Source organism: Phoca vitulina, unplaced genomic scaffold, assembly GCF_004348235.1.
Source record: "Phoca vitulina isolate PV1807 unplaced genomic scaffold, GSC_HSeal_1.0 scaffold64, whole genome shotgun sequence".
NCBI classification, from domain to species: Eukaryota; Metazoa; Chordata; class Mammalia; order Carnivora; family Phocidae; genus Phoca; species Phoca vitulina.
In genome coordinates this window covers 7,773,391-7,794,315 of record NW_022589767.1, presented here as the reverse complement: position 1 = coordinate 7,794,315, position 20,925 = coordinate 7,773,391, and the positions used below count along the sequence as shown (strand labels likewise).

At 35.2% G+C, this 20,925-nt stretch overlaps 1 protein-coding gene across 1 annotated transcript in view; it reads right to left on the bottom strand.

Annotated features, from left to right (window-relative positions):
- Positions 1-456: 456 nt before the first annotated feature.
- The window catches only part of AEBP2 (AE binding protein 2), a 69,162-nt gene continuing 48,693 nt past the window's right edge, over positions 457-20,925 (bottom strand). The window contains exons 4-9 of the mRNA XM_032391703.1: positions 19,182-19,368; positions 15,127-15,251; positions 9,747-9,814; positions 6,810-6,923; positions 4,358-4,384; positions 457-3,809 (exon numbers count right to left, since the gene is read on the bottom strand). Of these exons, the coding sequence (XP_032247594.1) occupies positions 3,764-3,809; positions 4,358-4,384; positions 6,810-6,923; positions 9,747-9,814; positions 15,127-15,251; positions 19,182-19,368 (567 nt within the window). The 3' untranslated portion in view covers positions 457-3,763. The remainder of the gene's footprint in view (positions 3,810-4,357; positions 4,385-6,809; positions 6,924-9,746; positions 9,815-15,126; positions 15,252-19,181; positions 19,369-20,925) is intronic.

Here is a 20,925-nt window from a genome sequence, read left to right as displayed (position 1 = left end):
CGGCTCAGGCTGTGATCGGGGTGGTGATGAGGGTCGCGAATCGAGCCCCACGTCTGGCTCTGCGTTCAGCGCAATCTGTTTCAGACTCTCTCTCCTACTCCCTGCCCCTCCCCACCAAATAAACAAATAAATCTTTAAAAAATAGTAATATGAAACTGTTAGTGCTGGAATTATAAAATCCTCCACCAAGTCACAGATTCTTTAAGAATTAAAAAAAAGGGGGTGCCCGGGGCTCAGTCGTTGGGCATCTGCCTTCGGCTCAGGTCATGATCCCAGGGTCCTGGGATCGAGCCCCACATCGGGCTCCCTGCTCAGCGGGAAGCCTGCTTCTCCCTCTCCCACTCCCCCTCCTTGTGTTCCCTCTCTCGCTGTCTCTCTCTCTGTCAAATAAAATCTTAAAAAGAAAAAAAAGAATTTAAAAAAATGTACAAAATTTTCTAATAAATTTTATCCTTTTAAGAAATAGTCTCTACATCTTCTAGAAGAATATTTTTCATTTTCAAAATGTACCATTACCTCTCCCAAAAAACCCAGAACATTCAGGGTGCCTGGCTCAGTCGGTGGAGCATGCAACCCTTGATCTCAGGATTGTGAGTTCAAGCCCCGTGTTGGGTGTAGAGATTACTTAAAAATAAAGTCTTAAAACAAAACTCCAAAACATTCAAATGATATACAGGATTTAACTGCCTTTCTAAGAAAGACTATATGTTTATTAGCATTTCCTTGTAGGTCTGCAACCCTAGGCCTTGTTTTACAGATAAATATCAGTTTTTCATACTGAGAAGCTACCTAAACTAAGAATTTGTGTTTGCCTTTTAAAGAACTCTGCAGAGGTATTAAAGACTTAAAAAAAAAATATTAAGCATATAGAAAGCCCCCACCAACTATTTTACAGACTTCAACCATATTTTCCCATTTTAAATTTTATCTGAGTATCTAACACTTCTGTTAATCATATATTATTAAAACAAGAATTCAAATAGCAAACGATAAAAGATGTTTTAAATAACTGTGGCAAATTCTAATCCTTTTAAGAGTACTTGTATATTTAAAACATTTTATTAAGGTGTGAAAGGGAAAAAAGTTTTACAGTCAAAGATTTACTGACATGATTATCAATGCTTTCAATCAGAGTAAAACAAATCTTAAAATATGCATTGAGAGGTAATTACTCTTCCATCTTAATTTCCTTTCTTCTGAAATTCAGAAGTCATGTGTGTCCACTTTAGGGAAGATTTATATAGGAAAAAGTTTATTAGAAAAATAAACAACTTTAAATTTTACAATATTTTCCACTTCCAAAATTCTTTTATATAGAGGAGATGTGCCTTATGATTTAAATATAATCTGATTTACAAAATCTCATTTAGTCCTAAGGATACAAAAACACAAATGGTGAAATGTTGGTAACTATTAAGAAATTCAATGTAAATTTTTTTTAAAAACACCATTTGTTGCAGGTACCTAATATAGCAATATTTACTGAAAAGTATAAATGACTTTCACTGAAATTTACTGTACTGGCTTATTACCAAAATTAGTACTGTAAGATTAAAATGTAGATTAATTTGTGTGACCTAGGTGTGTTTTTTCAAAAATTTTATCGACTACACCAGGAACTGGCAAATTTTTCCTTAAAAGGTCAGAGACGAAGTATTTTGGGTTTGCAGGCCTTCTGTTCTCACTACTCAGCTCTGCCACTACAGGGAGAAAGCAGTCACAGACAACGCGGACATGAATGGATACGCCTGTGGGCTGCAGTTTGCCTGCTGCTGAACTATACAATGGATTCTGAATAAGAGACTGATAATTTCAGGTGCCATATTCCAAATACATCATATATGGGGGTTAGGAGGAAGAATATAAATGGTAAACATCACTAAATGAACTATTTTTGGTTAAAATTTTCACACTTATTTCCCAATCTTAATTGCATGTGTGTATACATGTATATATACAAGTTATAAAACTATTTCGTTTTAATTCCATATTCTTTTTGGTGTGTTAATATATAGTATCAGACCAAAGTCAGATAAGCAGCAAAGTACCATGAGTGATTGAGTACTCAGAGGCTAGCTAATCAATAACCATGAAATTTGATTCTGACATCTAAATATTTCCAAACAATGAAAAAACTAATTTATTTGCTGTGCCCTTAAAGAAAATATGAGATGTGTATTTCAGATGTCGTTTTAAAATTTAATTGAATTGTTACAATTTTGAAGCTAAATGTGATTTGCTTTGTTTTATTAGAAAAAATACTCAGGCAAGGTCTACAATCATCGGTCAATTAAGAATGACTTACAAGAACATGAGGCAATAAAATAAAAAATACAGGTACAAACTATATATCTGAAACACTTCTATTTGGCAATTTTATAACAAATCAAAATTTTAAAAGAACAAAGGAGATTGCAGATTACTTCGTAGATACAGAATAAAGCAATTGATGAAGTGCTTAAGCAAAAGAAAACAAAAAAAAAAAGTAAAACACACTGCTTTTCTTTTCTTTTCAAAAATAAAATCACATTTGCTACAGATCAAATGGATAATACCCTTATTAAACAACCATTCCAGAATGTCTTCTAGTAGCAGTGCTTTTATTTGCACTTCATTTAATTTTATATGACTCATTTCATGTATATAGCTCTTTACCCCACTGTTAACGAATAAAGTCTCCCATAATTTTTATTCTTTTTAAAATTTTTTAAAGTAAATGAGAAATGACTTATGTATCATGGAACCTTTCCCATTTTGGAACCAAAGGCTTAATTCTATATTTTTGTCTATTCTTTAAAAAATTTAGTGTAAAAATTGCTGGTTTTTATATCACTGTAGTAAAGTGAAAACTCCTCAATCAGGAGTATTTTCTGCAGTTTGACTGCATATAACCACATATACTTTACAATATGTCCTTCCAACAGTAAGGAAATAATTGATTTCACGGTCACTGTCAGAAATGAGTGCCATAATTCTATTATGGGTATAGGTCCTCCCTCAAAGACTTTCTGGAAGGATGTTCAATGTGTTTTGTTCTTATAGATATTAACAGTAGTACATAGTCCCTTAAGTCTGCAAAGACATTTATTGTTAAAGAAGGTGCTTTATTAACAATTCCTCTGGCAGCACTAGTGAATTACAATATCCTTCAATATTATTTCTACCCATAATATATACATTTAACTTTCATGCCTCTAGAAAAACATCTACAGTACATTTCATAATATAAAAATATATTACAAATCTGCTGAATTATTTACAAGCAATGTTCTATTATCTCTATGCAACATTTGTTTGATACAATACTAACAAGTTACACATATTTCCATTTCTGTAAGTTAAAAAAAATCCATATGGCCTCTTGCTTACCAAGCAAGAAAGTGATTTTATTTTCCTTTTCAAAACCAACTTTGGTGCATAAAGGATTCAGTTTGAAAAAACTTAAAAAAAAAAAAAAAAAGAATACAATTTTTCTTACGTTAAGAAAAAACAACTCATAAACCAAATGCTTTCCTCAGAAAAAAAAAAAATTAGAGGCTTATATAGGTTAAAATGAAAATATGAGGATTATTCAAATAATTTGAAATAGAGGTTTTTCAAAAACCATTAACAGATTAGTTATATAGGTAAATATTAACATACTGTACTCCATGAGAAAACCCTAGTCCTGAAAAGGGAGCCACCAGACATACTGCAACACTCTTTAACAGAAATTTTCAGCCCTAATTCGATAGACGAATTTTTAGTTGATTGCAAATGTCGTTCACTGTTTGCTTAAATACAAATTGAACACTTTTCTTATCAGAGTTCTGCAAAAGAACACAAATGGCAACCAATCACATCTATTTATCATAATTGAAAGGTAAATTATCTCTTGATAATTTTCATTGTCTAAATATTTCCTAATATGACTTCAAATCAATAGACACTGTCAAGACAAATATCCTTACAGTGCTTTTGGTATTTTTAAGGGCACATGTTGTAATTGTTTTCTTTCCAATATAAACTACTGTAATCGCTAAAAGGGGGGAAAAAAAGCAGCTTAAAGCAGCAAGCATGCAAAGCCTTTAAGAAGCTGTTCCACTAAGTTGCCAGAAGAGTGTTTGCTCAGTCTCCCACAGTACCATTCCATGAAAATGTGGATATACAGTAATATATTAATATATTCCACAGAAGAGCCTACTTCATTCACAGAATGTTTACACTAAGCATAAATATTATTCTAAATACTGGATTTAAGAAAAAAAAAAGGAAAGGGGTTGACTCTAATGTGCAACTTTTACTAAACCCATTGTCAGTGACTAAGACTGCAGGTGTCCCCGCTTGTTTGCTTTTTATGTATTTATTTATTTTTTACCTCTTCAACCTCTTCTGCGGCATTGTTCTAAAAAAAGAGAAAAGGAATATTCTTTTATTCAACTGAATCAAAACACATTAAGTATTACAAGAGACATTAAAAACATTAAATAAGATATAGGCAATGTGATAATCATTGATCATTAAAATTTATTTCCAAAGCATTCACACTTTAATGGATGCAAACTCAGTTACCCAATACAGCTTTTTAATAAATCCTTTTTATGTAACCTGATTCTGAAAGAGATTCTCATGCTTAACACATGCACTTTAACCAACTAGGACTTTAAAACTGATGCTTAAATCTTAAATAAATTATGTTCTTTTTAGTTTCATTTTGAAGTTAGTATGTTTTTGGAAGGTTTGTCATGGTTTCATTTTGAGATGTGTATAAGCCACAAAGTAATTCTCCTAAAACAAGTTAGAACAAATGCTTTTTTACCTCATTTCACAAGTTTTCAAAATCAAAACCCAGCCCTTGCTCACATGTTACACCACAGCAAACGTTGCCAGTTCTATTAATCTGTACCACTTTAGGAAAGACTCAATTCTAATTTCCCGAACAGTAGAAGCATGAAAGTTTAAACTCAAAATTAAATGTTAAGACCCGGGCAGGGATTGGAGGAGGGGGGTGAAATACAGTTAAAGAAAATTAACTCCACAGATGCATTTAATATGTCTTAAGAACATGTTCATTACCCAAAAATGAAATCCATAAGAACTGTAGATGTACACTTTTGAGAACATGCAATGGAATTCCTACGCCCTTTTGGACAGTAATTCTGCACCTGAATGCTTTTTTTTTTTTAAGTCACTAAAAATATTCACTAAAATATCTAATTTGCTTCCTATATACACAAGAATTACAAAAATAAGCTGGTCTGTGAAAAAGGAAGACCCTTAGAGAGGGGGAAGTAGAATGCAGGGCAGAAACACAGAAGTTAGTCTGAATCTTATAATTAAGATTCATGCCCCTTTGTCAACCCTCTGCCTAAGGGATGTTTACAACCAGTTCTAATAGCAGGGTGGCTTTCCCAAAATATCACTCTTTTAGAATGCTAATTTTAATTACTACCTTCAAAGAGTAAGCAGAAATAAACCCTAAATTAAGTACCAGTAAATAAAGAATATTCAATTATTTTCTTATAAAGAGAAAGGTAAATCGTGACTTTCCCGTATTTTTGGTAGTGGATTTTCTTCAATCTTCTCCTTTAAGGTAATTTCACTATTTACTACACTAGTTAACCTCTTGTTAACATAGTTCATCCCACAAAAAAACAAGTTTTTATGGTACTTATTATTAGCACCTTCATCAGAAGACATTTAAAATAAATTTGGGAGGGGAGTAGGGAAAACTCAAGAGTCTCAATGTTTCCACATGGCAAGGCCCATTATGTTAAAATTTCATTCTCAGAAGATATCTCCAATTATAAGAAATCCTATTATACTGAATAACATTCCAAAAATTGAGTCATAGAATGAACAGAACCTTCAAAGTGTTTAACTGCTTCAGAATTTGGCATAGATCACGGTCTCTTTATGACAGCTAAAATTCATATTTGGGATTTTCAATTATTATATTCTATCTTATATTCTTATTCAACCTATCCCTATGCAAAATACATATCAAATTAAAACTGATTTTAAAAACACAGGAAGTTTGCTCATGAAGAGTGCTTTTAAGCATTTGTACCACTTTCTGAATCACCCTAGTATATGTCATTTGGATGGAGGCAGAAAGGAGAGTTCAGTCACATACTATCTGTGTAACCTTGGGCAAGCTACTTAAACTCTTGCCTCAGTTTTCCAATCTGTAAAACAGAGATAGTAACACCTACTTCACAGGCTGCTGTGAGGATGAAGTATATGTAAAGCACCTAGCAAAGTGACTCAGCACATAGTCAGAAATGTTGGTCTCTTCTCCTTCCCCCCCTATACCTTCATAAGCACAGCACACTAAAACAAAGGTCAGATCAGAAAGTTATTAGCAACGTGAACACTGAGCTACCTCTTAAAAACAAACACAACAATATTTAAACTGCTCTACTAAAAAGTTTGGGTGGAGTATAAGTTTAAAGATTCAACCATTTATGGTATTTTAGCGCACATGGGATATATTCCCAGACCCACAAAAGTCTGGTATTATAGAAAGAATTACATACTTAAACAAAAGGCACTTATTTTCAAAATACTATATATATTACAATCTAAGCTACATAAGATAAATCGGGAAGTAAAGTGGCATATAAACTTTACCAAAATATTATCTTTCTGGATCCTACAAATTTATAAACGTTTGTGATGGAATTTCCATATACAAAGCTCCAGAAAGCAAACTATGCTTGGTACTGAAATTCAGTACTTAAAAATAAGTCCTAACCTTATATCCAAAATTTAGGGAGATTTACGATTACAATTCAAAAAGTAAAACATCAAATCAAGAATTAAATTACCTGTATATGTTTGGATCCAAAAGCAAGGCAGTATCTTTGGGTAGCTTTGATAAATGAACTACTTTAGTTTTTAATTGATGTCGTTCACTTTCATTCACCCACACGTCAGGCAGACTATGTAAAAAACAAGTCATAAATGAAATAACATTAATCTTAAGCTTACTCTTCATATAACTTCACATTACCCAGACTTTTCTGCTGGGTTAACAAGCTTTTCAGGAGCCAAGAACAGCAATGGGATGCAGAGTCTCAGCTAAAAAATGGCAGTGAAATTTCAGGCATGAATTTGGGAATGAGTTAGGAATTTCTGGTGGCAAAGCCGTATCAAACTTGGAAACATGAATTATAAAACACTGTCTTAATTCACGGAGTAAAATTCATATTTGAGCTTGACTTGATGACATTTTGACAATGAGCTGCTTTTTATTTTTATTTTTTTATTGAATTACAGTTGACTTACAATGTTATATTAGTTTCAGGTGTACTACATAGTAAATTCAACAATTCTAGACATTACTCTGTCACCGTATCACATTATTATAGTACTACTGACTATATTCCTTATGCTGACACCAAGGTTTGTTTTTTTTTTTTTTTTTTTTTAAGATTTTATTTATTCATTCGAGACACAGAGATACAGAGAGAGCAAGAGCATGAGCAGGGGGAGAGGCAGAGGGAGAGGGAGAAACAGGCTCCCCGCCGAGCCAGGAGCCAGACGCGGGGCTCGATCCCAGGACCCTGGGATCATGACCCGAGCCGAAGGCAGACGCCCAACCATCTGAGCCACCCAGGCGCCCCGACACCAAGTTTTTTAATGAAGAAATAAGTAAACACTCCACTAGATTAAAACCCATGTAAAAAAATGCAAGTGATCAAATCCTGAATTCAAAGAAAGCTAATCCTACCGGGAAATTCAAATAAAAGCATTCTGATATTTGGACTGATCAATTTCCAAAATACTAAGAATACACATATATTTCAATATATCTTAAAGGAACTATGTTTTTAACCTTAATATAAAAAGAGCTCTTACAAATCAGTATGAAACAGGTGAATACTCATTGGGGGAAAAAGGGACAGGGGAGACAAAGGACACAAACCCAACAATTCACCAAAGATTAAAAAGTTTAAAAATTATATGTAATCATAGAAATACAAAATTTGTGATAATAATCAATGTATTAATAGTAAGCCAGAGAAATAAGCTCTCTAATGTAGTAGGTGGGATTATAATTGGCACAAACTTTCAGGAAGGCAATGTGTATCGAAAACCATTAACATTTTGCAGTTTGCGTATTGATTTTAATAGCTCTTAACAGTAGAGAAAAATGGGTAACTTCAATGTTTCAGCTAAAAAGGAGCTCATTAAATAAATTTTACAAAGCCATTTCAAAATATTTTACAGTAGCATATCCACAAAACCTGGGTGGGGAGGGGGGAAAGTGGTGGAAAGTATGTTCTGCATTAATGGCAGTTTGATAGTCACAGATTCAAAAAAAAAAAGCTAGATTTCTTTACCAATATGCTAGCATGTATTGTAAACTCCCAAATCTATTTAAGAACTCTTAATTCATGGGGCACCAGTGACTCAGTCTGTTGAGCATCTGACTCTTGATTTCGGCTCAGGTCATGATCTCAGGGTTTTGAGATAAAGCCCCACGCCGGGCTCCACACCCAACATGGAGCCTGCTTAGGATTCTCTCTCTCCTTCGGCCCCTTTCCACCCCCGCCCTTCTCTTAAAAAAAAAAAAAAAAGAATAAGAACTCTTAATTCACATCACATTCATTAACATCTCCTTAGAATGAGAAAATATTATAGAAAGGTATTTAATAACAAAGACAAATGTTAACCACATACTACTGATTTCTGAAAAACCAAGGATACATGAGATTCCATCCACTTAACTTTATTCTATTCTTGGTAGTTTTTTATTTTATCCAAAATTTCTATGATACACTTTCATTACCTTTTCTAACAAGAAAAAAAAATTTTTAATGAAAAGATAAAAGGAAAATTGAACATGAAATGTCTGATTAAGGGATGCCTGGGTGGCTCAGGTGGTTAAGCGTCAGCCTTCAGCTCAGGTCATGATCCCAGGATCCTGGGATGGAGCCCCACCATCAGGCTCTCTGCTCAGTGGGGAGCCTGCTTCTCCCTTGCCCTCTGCCCCTCCCCCTGCTTGTGCGCGCTCTCTCTCTCTCTGTTAAATAAATAACAATCTTTGGGAAAAAAAAAAAAGAAAGAAAAGAAAGAAATGTCTAATTAAGGAGCATGCGAGCCAGAAAAACATAACCTGCTAGAAAACTAGCCAATTGATTTTTCTTTAAAATACCTTGTGTGGTAAAAAACATTTAGAAATTTTTTAAATAAACGATTCAAACAAAGGCACAACTAAGGCTGCTTGCATACTACCTAAGGGTCACTGAAAAATCCTAAAAATAATCACATAATCACATCCTAAAAATGATGCTATTACAACTTTTATTAAAAACAGTAAAAAAGGAGCGCCTGGGTGGCTCAGTCGTTAAGCGTCTGCCTTCGGCTCAGGTCATGATCCCAGGGTCCTGGGATCGAGCCCCGCATCGGGCTCCCTGCTCAGCGGGAAGCCTGCTTCTCCCTCTCCCACTCCCCCTGCTTGTGTTCCCTCTCTCGCCATGTCTCTCTCTGTCAAATAAATAAATAAAATCTTTAAAAAAAAAAAAAAAAAACACACACAAAACAGTAAAAAAGCTAGTTGTAAAGCTTATACCTTGACCCAGGTACTCTAAGAGCTTTCACAGATTATCTTTTTAATACTGACAAGTCAAAATGTTTTGCAGTTTAATTTCTGTAATTCTTTTATGATATTCAAATCCAGTAACTTAAGTAATTTTTTAGTATAAAATTTTAATAAAAATAAGAGTCTATTCATTATACATAGTATTCCAAATACTTACATGTCTTCAGGCATCCAATGAAGCAAAAGTTTTATCTTTCCAGAATCCTCTTTTCTCTTAGCTATTACCTAGCAATGATATAAAAGAGATCATAAAAATGATTTGTAGAACATTATTTTAATATATCAATAAAAAGCACTTTTGATTAATCAAGATTTTTTAAGTGTTCATATCCTAGACCATTTATTACTACAATATTTTGTTCTGACCTGCTTTGAGAAGCTTCACCTTTGATAATGTATTTTCACAAAAAAGAGAAAAAAGGGGCGCCTGGGTGGCTCAGTCGTTAAGCGTCTGCCTTCGGCTCAGGTCGTGATCCCAGAGTCCTGGGATCGAGCCCCGCATCGGGCTCCCTGCTCTGTGGGAAGCCTGCTTCTCCCTCCCCCACTCCCCCTGCTTGTGTTCGCTCTCTCGCTGTGTCTCTCTCTGTCAAATAAATAAATAAAATCTTTAAAAAAAAAAGAGAAAAAAGGAGTTGAAGTTTTGCATTGCCAAATACTAACACCATGTTAACTTTATTAAGGGACTGAAAATGCTATTTATTTTACTATCAATTAAAGTCTGAAGATCAGCTAGATTGCCAACCAAAAATCCGTATTGGCTGGAATATCTTTTTTTTTCTAAATGAATGTCAATTCATTACCAGATTCTGAAAATTTAAGGAAATGCTTAAATAACTGACCAAAATTGTTATTTTATAACTCTTACAACTTCCATATTAACAAAATTAGCACTTTAGTGTTCTCATAATCTAAATCTCAGTATTTTTACCAAGTTTAAGCAGCAGCCACCTCAAACTATATTAGAACTAAGTAAAAACAGCACTTTATAAAAAAATACCTCTATTCCCATTATTTAAAAACCAACACTAACTCTAGACCTGGCAATGAGATTAATTTAAGAGCCCAAAGACAGATCTGAAGATGTTGAAACAAAATACCTCTACAAAAAAAAAAGACATGAAAACAATGCAAACCAACCAAGCACAGCAAGGCAACTAACTGGTAACTAGGATTCTGCTGACCTCTTCTGGAGAAGGCTCAAAAGAAAACGTTTCAATTAAAGAAGTAAGACAAATTAGGCCACCTGCACAGTACGTACCTCACAACCTATTTTTCTGCAAACTGTTTCACTATCAGTATGGTTATTTCCTGTAATTGCTTATTTGGTTGCTAGGAAACTTAAATTTGCAGTTAATATTGAATAGTCTGCCTACTAAAAGAAGATTCAGGGCGCCTGGGTGGCTCAGTTGTCGGGCGTCTGCCTTCAGCTCGGGTCATGATCCTGGGGTCCTGGGATCAGGCCCCGCATCGGGCTCCCTGCTCGGTGGGAAGCCTGCTTCTCCTCCCTCTCCCTACTCCCCCTGCTTGTGTTCCCTCTCTCACTATGTCTCTCTCTGTCAAATAAATAAAATCTTTAAAAAAAAAAAAAAAGAAGTGATTCTATTTAACACATACCACCTCCATCAAAACCTTCCTACTCATGGAATTTGGGAGGTCCACCTAACCCCCTTCTTTTCTATTGTGTCCAATGAAGTACCTTTTCCCATACTGTTACCTCTTCCTTCCACTTTCCTCAGGAAAAAGCACTCCTCAGATTACACACTACCTTTGTGGCTCTTCCTCAGTTCAAGGTATTCATGCATCCCCGATGTGACTTCAGGGTGCAAATCACTCTTATTCGTTAGTTTTTTATTGTATGGCAAACATTAAGTATCATGTTCTTAAAACCTCTCAGATATTTTCTACAGCTAAAAAACTGATTTTCATGTTCACAAACGATTTTGACGCAGTGAATTAAAAAAAATTTTTTTCCAGACTCCTAATATCACCAGTTTTTAGTTCCTTCATTCTTTTGATCATCTCTGTTCTTCCCATGGTGAACCTAAAGATTTCATCACAAGAAGCTGCTCTAATGAAAGCATGTGAACATTGGTGCTTCATTTTCAAAACACAAGCTTATTCACTGTCACCATCATTATTCCTTAATATTCATGATACTCGCTCATTACTAAACCATTATTTCATCAGATCTATTGCCCTTTAAAATCAGTGATAAGCCCCAAACCTCATTCCTTACACTTCTTCTCTATTTATACTTAGTTCCTAGGTGATCATATCCAGTCTGATTCCTTTAAATACCACTAATATGCTGAAAATGTCCACATTTGTATCTGCAGCCACACCTCTCTTGTGGGCTCGAACTCTTACATCCATCTGGCTAAGTGAAAGAGGCAATAGATTCTCTATTGAATGTGTCAAAAATTAAGCTCTTGACACTGCCCTCTCCCTCAATCTGCTCTCCCCAAATTCTCTGTGAGATGGCAACTCCATCCTTTTGTCCAGTTGCCCAGGCCAAAAGCAGTGGAGTTATCCTTTACTTTATCAAACACAACATCTGATCCATCCATAATTCTGGTCAGTACTTTTTTTTTTTTTAAGATTTTTTTTTTTTTATTAGAGAGAGAGTACGAGCAGGGGGAGCAGCAGGCAGAGGGAGAGGGAGGAGGAGCCCGATGCGGGGCTCAATCCCAGGACCCTGAGATCGTGACCTGAGCCGAAGGCAGACGCTTAACCGTCTGAGCCACCCAGGCCCTCCATGGTCAGTACTACTTTCTAAAGATATTCAGAATCTAACAATTCTTAGCATCTCCACTGTAACCATTCTGGCCTTTTCTCACCTCAGATACTAAAAGGACTGATCCTCTTTTCCCCATCCTGACCTACATTCTGTTTTCAACACAGAAACCCAAGTGAGCACATTAAAATCCACATGAGAGGAAAGAGATCAGTGAAGTTTTACACTAGAAAACTTTTGAGTGATGGGAATGTTGTATATCTTAACTGTGGCGGCCGGTGGTGGTTTCATAGATCAAGTGTCAAAACTCATAAAACTGTATACTTTAAACGGGTGCAGTTTATATTTATTATACCTCAATAAAAATTTCAAAACAAAAAATCACATCAGATCATGGCTACTCAAACTTCTTCAATGGCTTTCAATCACACAAAGAATAAAAACCAAAGTCTTAGTCCAACAAGATTCTCCCCCATTACCTCTCTGACTTAACTCCTACTCTCTGCCTTCTCGCATACTTGGCATATTTTCAGACATACTTAGCATATTCCTATTTTTCAATTTTATATTTGATTTTCCCTCTAGCTATGACGTTCATCCCCCTAATAATTGAATGGCTCATACCCCCACTTCCTGTAAGTTTTTGCAATTTACTACTATTTCATCTTGTTTATCATGTCTCTTCCAGTAGACACAGTTGTTTTGTTTTAATGGTTTTGTTCACTGTTGTATCATTAGTACACAGTAGGTGCTCAATATTTAAGTGAATGAACAAACAGGTACTAATGCCATACTTTGGGTCTGGTGACCACATCTTACTTACTGACCTTTGACAAAAAGAACAATTATAGACCTACCAAATCATAAACCTATGTTATCAAACTTCAAAGGAGGATTTCAGGGGCGCCTGGGTGTTCAGTTGGTTAAGCATCTGCCTTCAGCTCGGTCATAATCCCAGGGTTCTGGGATGGAGCCCTGTGTCGGGATCCCTGCTCAGCGAGGAATGTGTTTCTCCCTCTCCCTTTGCCCCTCCGCCCACTTGTTCTCTCTTCTCTTCCTCTCTCAAATAAATAAAATATTTTAAAAACAATAACAACAACAAGGGAGGATTTTAACCATTACTGCTGAACAAGTACCTGATCTTGCTGAATCCCAACAGAATTCCCAATACAGCCATTTTAACTTTGTCTTCTCAAACTCTAATTTTCCTTTCAACCCTTTCATTCTTATTTAGATAACTATATTTCCAATGTTCTTTTTTTAATCCAATGTTCTTTAAAAGAGAATAAATAACGGTGCACCTTTCCTCAAACCAAACTCACAACACATGCTCCAATCTCAGAAAATGTCCCTTGCTTTCGGTCTAATCTTTACATTTCTTGCCCTTCATTCTGGTAATCATAATCAAAATTGGGAATGTTTCACTGGAAGTATACATAAAAGAAAAAGTGAAAATGCAATGCAACAGAGTTATAGGAGATGGAAAAAATATTCAAACCAGTAGAGAAACTGGTATCAATACTGATTTTTTTAGGCAGCTCTTTCTGCCCACAGGTCCTGTCTCCATGCTATACTAAAACCACGTTTTTGCACCAATAATAATAATAATAGATCTTTTGTATTTAATTCTTGTGCATTCTGACTGATATAAGAAATAAAACCTAAATTTAGTATATTTTATATTTCAACAGTCAAAATTAAACAATCCCTTTCTCCAGGGTTTCAAATCACCAAGGTCTGGTCTAAAATTTATCTCTACTAACTTACCTACACCAAAATACACCAATTTAAGGATGACTGGATAATAAAATGGCAAGGGGCATGGGAATAAAGAACAACTCTCTGTTACTTCCTAGCTAACCAAAAATAAAAGTATTTATTGCTTTTTCAAATTTGACACTTGAAATTTGAACTTGATACTGAACATAGTCATTCAAACAAATATACAGACTGCCTACTATGTGTCAAGGCACAATTACAGAAATTTAGGATACATCAGTAGAATAAACAAAAACTCCCTCCTTCACAAATCTTTAATCTGTGCCCGTTATCTTATTTAATTCCAACTTTAGATGTGTTCTGGGGGGTGAGGGAGAAGCATGTAAGCACTTACGGCTATGAGTTAAAAAGAGTCTAATATTCTAATTTTACAAATGAGGAAAGCAGAAAAGACACCTAGTTTAAGGTTAGAGCCTGATCTTCAAATGCCTACAAGCCCAAATGTCACCCCAATATTCCTAAATAGCTCAAATTAAAGGCTAAAATATTCAATTTAATCATCAAAATGTTGAATTGTGGAAAATACAGTTAACTCTTGAACAATGCAGAGGTTAGGACTGCCAACCACCCATATTATCGAAAATCCACGTTTAACTTTTGACTCCCCAAGAACTTTACAACAGTCTACTGATCAGAAGCCTTACTGATAACATAAACAGTCGATTAATATATTTTATACATTATATGTATTATATACCATACCTTCTAATAAACTAGAAGAAAATATTAAGAAAATCATAAGGAAGAAAAATACATTTACAGTACTTTACTATATTTATTGAAAAAAAATCTGTGTTAAGTGGACCTGTGCAGTTCAAACCCATGTTAAGAGTTAACTGTATTTGCTTTATAACCAACAATACATGTAATTTTTAAAATATTGATAAAGCAGAACTTTTTGTGATTTTGTTAAAATATATTTTAAGATTTTGAGCAGTTTAGAAATATGATTGTGAAAGTCAAAATACATGTTCTTGCAAACCTACATTGATAATTAAAAAAAAAAACAATAACAAATACTTACAGTACTATGAAAAACAACACTGTGTCCCTTCCCTAAACTTTCTATATGAGCTGAGAGGTTAAAGCATATGGCTCGATGTCTTATCGCATCCAGTGTTTGTGCATCGAAGAAATCATGTGGTCGTGCTAAAAGTCAATACAAAAAGGTAAAGAATATTTAGAAAAATGTAACAATCTGCCAAGATTTTCCACAAAAATATGTAAGAAGAAGGATTGAAACAATTAACATACGTATCTGGTATTTAAATAAAAAATTTTATTTTGCTTTCAGAACACGGGGTCTACCTGACAAGAAGGATACACAAAAGTAGACTTCCAACTAATGAGTGAATGTGGGTTAACTATGCCCATTGGTGTGTGAGGTTCTAACCTTAGGCCTCATGATTCCACACTACAGCTACTATCTTTCCCATATAATTTCATATTTTATTTCAGTACCTCTCCTGAGCACCAGTCCTGTATTTTCAACAATCTGATGAGTATCTCATCTATCAGTATGCTGAGATCTAATTCACCACAGCCAAATATATAAAATACATGTCATGAATATTCTATATTAACATGTGATCAAAAATTTTCCAAATCTGGGGCACCTGGCTGGCTCAGTTGGAGGAGCAAAGGACTCTTGATCTCAGGACTGTTGAGTTTGAGCTCCACGTTGGGTGCAGAGATTACGTAAATAAATTAAAAAAAAAAATTTTTTTCCAAATCTGAAAAACCTGTAATATTATTTTGGAGTTTTTGGCAAGTATTTTCTTGAATATAAATAACTCTTCTGGGGCGCCTGGGTGGTACAGATGGTTGAGCATCTGACTCAGTTTTGGCTCAGGTCCTGAACAGTATCCTGAGATTGAGCCCCGTATCAGCTCCACGCTTAGTGGGCAGTCTGCTTGGGATTTGCTCTCCCTCTCCCTCTCAAATAAATAAATATTCAAAGAAAAAAAATAACTCTAACAACAATCTAAGAAAATTATAAATACAGTTTTCAGTGCCAATGAGTCTGCCAAAATTCTAACTCCCAACTCCACCAGTTATTAGCTGTGTGACTTTGGCAACTGCTTAATCTACTTAACCTGTTTCCTTATTTGTGAAATGAATATACAACAGCTATAGACTATGATTAAGTAAAAGAAATGCATATGAAAAATGTCTTAAATCACAAAGTGGTTTATATTAATAAGCTTATACTACTTTTTAAAATAAGTTCACAAATCTGGAGTAATCAATCTCTTAGTGTAATCACAACAAAACTATACACTGAAGATTTAATTTGGTAAGAACATTTTTTAAATTTCTATTTTCATCCCACTAGTATTATTATAAATTATGCTATTTTTATTCCTAATAAGAATGTTGCTCAAAATAAGGAAAGTGAATTTCCTATTTTACAATTGTGGAGCTTACTAATACATGAAAATTTTCAAGATCATCTGTAATTAAAAATTATATTTTATTGACAATAAATGAAATGGCCTGATTTCCTGGTACAGTATATTCTGAATTACATGTATGCTGATTTACCACACTATTCTGATTTACTACGTGAGGTGGATTTGCCTCTACTAATCATGGAGTTCTCAGAACATCTACACAAATCCACCAGAGCTTTTGTGGGAAATGTTTTCACCAGTTGGCATACTCAATAATGAATAGCTATTTTTTCACTGTACTTTTCTTCAAAAGGAAATAAGCAAAACATCAAGTAATAAACTAGCAGAACCCACAAAACTAGGAATGCAACAGTAAATCAGAAAAAAATATTTGACGTTTATGGGACCAAAAAAAAAAAGTCAAAAGGAAAAACAAACCCCCTTCCTATCAGATTTGTGCCTACTGGTGGGGGGAAAAAGTGTACTCTACTCTGTCCGTGCTCTCCAAATACGCTTTTTCCTGAGCAGGATAAGCACTTAGAGGAAACAGAGAAACTAGAACAATAGTCTCCAAAGCAGGTCTGTGTCATGATCCCTTAGAGTAAGGGAAGAAAATACTATCACTACTTTTGTTTTTCATCTTGATGTTTTTCAATATACCCTTCTTGGTAACTGCTTTATAATGTGTATCAGTAGCATTATCTGTGTGCACTATATAAGCACAGATGTTGGGACTGGGTGCTCAAGCATTTTTTTTTAACTGATGAGCTATATAATCAAAAAACCTTTGGAGACCACAAAAATAAAGACTGTGGCTCAAAACTATACACGTTACCTGATTTCTTTTTGCCTTTTTGGTGTGGTATTATGGGTATCTCCCCAAGAATGGTATTATGGCCATGTAAAAGAATATCTTTATTCTTAGGAGATGCATTCTTGTATGTTGGAATCAGGACACAAAAGTATGTATGTAGGGAGATAAATCAAATACGGCATATTCTCTAAATGAAAGATATACAACTATTTATTGTACTATTCTTTCCACTTTAAAGTATGTCAAAATTGTCAAACAGTAAGAGCTACAGTTCTACTATCTGTTAATGTACTTTTCACCCAGTTAAGTGAAAATGACCTCTCTGAATTACATGAAGAAGGTACTATCAAAGTGATTTTAGTACACTACTATAGACTTGTATATTTTTAAGGAAGGAATGGACTGCAATGGCAGCAGCTCTGCCATTCAAACCACAGCACTTAATAGTGGCTACTCACAGTGAAAGGTCTTGGATCTTTTAAAGTTCATATATTCAGGATTATCCTCATTCTCCCCCATAAAACAGGAAACAAAAAGATTTTTTTTCCACCTACCACAAGACCTCCCTCCCCACCACTCTCCCTGCGTAGCCCGTTTTATTAGTTAATATTGGAAAAAACATTCTCAAAAGAGGCCAGACTTAATTAAAAGCAGCCACCGGTCCCTCCATTTCTAAGTGAGGACTGGATACTTAACTGAACTGTTCTCCTTAAGAGAACTAGCAAACTGTACAGGTATTACCAAACAAATAATGTGAAAAAGTCAGTAAGTTTAAATGATTACTATGTATACACTCAGAAGAAAATAATGAGGTTATTAAGTGGAATAGGTGGGAAAGTTATTCTCAGTTTTGAATACCATAATATATATTTAGCAATTTTCTGTGATTGCAAGCCACCCAAATCAATAGTCAAGTAAAATAAACAGATGTCATTTCTGTTTTTACAAAATGGAAGGTAAAAGGAAAATGGATCCATAACCTAAATTCAATAGCCAACTCTGAAAAATACACTTGTTTATTTCAACAAGAAACTTAAGAGTTTAGAAAAGTTTGTCACCTATGATTTGTTCATTTGTCCACTGCAGCTTTGTAGTAACAAAAAAATGTTAACGTTCTAGAAACAAACCTTCTAATCTAGTTTACTGTCTGGAGTCTCTTCTATAATCAAATCTCAAGAGAAAGGAGGGTACAGTGCAATCTATTTTTTTCTTTCTAGTTCACCCTTGCAGTGGACTCCCTTTCACTGACAGCTGCAGTCAATCATACTTCTTCATTTAGGACATATTTATTTGCCAGTTGACACTAAGAACCAGGGCCAGTACTAGGCTCTGGAGGTTCTAAGTCAATTCCTGCTCCCTGCATTTGTAAGCCTCATCATCTTGTGTTCTATCCTAAATATTGAGGATACATTTCATAATCTGGTAATTGAGCACATAAGAGGTGTTACAATAGACTTAAGTACTGAGACACATACTACAAATAGTTTTTGCTATTCACACATACCGCTTTGGAGCAGACTAATTACTTTTATTTCATTATTACCTTTAACATGTCCAAATTTTCTAAAATACCAACATTGCCATATTTTAAATTTTCTTATTTTAGAACAGAATCAAAGGAGCCATCAAAATGTAATTCTATACAGATTTTATATTCTAAGGCCACATATACTTACCCTCCCTTAACTACTAAGATAAAACATTTATCACACTGAACTCTCACACTGACACCCAAGGGATCCTATCTGTTTATCATTGTTAACAAAAACATGCAAGCAGAGTTAAAGAACAGTAAAACCTGAATTCCATGAATGCCCAAGATATAAACAAAAGATATCTAATACACATACAGATTTTTAGTGAAACACTTACGTAATGAGCGTCGTCTTTTGTTCTTTAATTTTCTCCTTTTGTTCATCCCAGCTTTAGAGGGAGATTCTTCTTTGGCCTTTGGCTGGCTAGAAACTTTTGAGGAGTTCTGCTGACTGAAGTGTGTGGGTACATGGCGAGCTAGCCCTCCCTGAGAAGCAAAGCTGGCGTTGCAGCCACCAACAACACACTAAATAAAAATAAAAAAGGATGTCAGGGATGCCATGTAGGGCACAAGTATAATATGAATGAGGGAATATTTTGTAGTTTCACAAGTAAATCGGTAACACTATAGAACTATTCCAGATAGGAATTATGAGACTACTACATCCTTTATTTTTATAAGTTGCCCAAAATAATAACACACTAGGCAGTGGCAGAGCTGGAGAAGAAAACTCTATAGTTTCACAACTCTCCAGTTTACTGCGCTTCCTGCTATACACAAGACAAAAATAGTGAATGTTCTTCCCAGAAAAAATATGGGTCTTCAATTAATCACTTTCCTAAGAGAAACAGTAAGTTTTTATTTTTTTTAAGATTTCATTTGTTTATTCGTCGGGGGGGGGGGGGGAGGAGAAACAGGCTCCCTGCCAAGCAAGGACCCTGATGCGGGACCCGATCCTGGAACCCTGGGATCATGACCTGAGCCAAAGGCAGAAGCTCAACCGACTGAGCCACCCAGGCGTCCTAGTAAGTTGTTTTTTGGTTTTTTTTTTTTTTAAAGATTTTATTTATTCATTTGAGACACAGAGATACAGAGAGAGAGAGCATGAGCAGGGGGAGGGGAAGAGGCAGAGGGAGAGGGAGAAGCAGGCTTCTCGCTGAGCCAGGAGCCCGATGTGGGGCTTGATCCCAGGACCCTGGGATCATGACCTGAGCCGAAGGCAGACGCTTAACCATCTGAGCCACCCAGGCACCCCAAAGTTGTTTTTAAATCAAAGAATTAGATATCCGGGGGTGCCTGGGTGGCTCAGCTGGTAATGGCTCATGACCTCATGGGTAGTGGGATCAAGCTCCACATCAGCTCCACGCTCAGCTTGGGATTCTCTCTCTCCCTCTCCCTCTGCCCCTCCGGCCAAACACACACTTTCTCTAAAATAAATAAATAAAGCTTAGAAAAAAAAAAAGAATTAGATATCCTAACAACTACTTAGGACTCCTAGATTTTTCAAATTACTTTTATCTTAATGATACATACTACTTCAAGACCTTCGGCAGCCTCCCTACTGTTCTACACTGTTTTAACGGGAAGATAGACAGTGATACTGACTTTTAAACTACCAGATCCAGCTGCTCAGAGAAGACTTATGCCCAGGGTTGGTCTTATGCAACTCTCTATAAGTTCCATTAAATAATGCTCTTTAGCCTTCTGCACTTGCCAGATTGAGAAAACAAAAGGTTAACTCTCCAAGTCCCCTGGCAGAGCACTATCCCACAATGAATGCAGAATGTTTGAATATCACTAAAATCATAGTACACAAATTAGCTATAGTACAAGTGTGTGACTTCTAACAAATAAATGTTACTAATTAGAACAAACACCATTTTCAAAATGATCCCCAAACAGTAAAATCCACAGCTGGATTTCTGGTGGCTTTTCTAGTAATAACTCATCCAATTTACTTAGCTTCTGACTTAACAACCAAACTCCAAGCATGCACATCAGTCATGCTGAATACCAAATAAATCCATCACATTAGTCCTAGGTGGTTCAACTTATATTAGAGTTTATCTAGATAATACCACA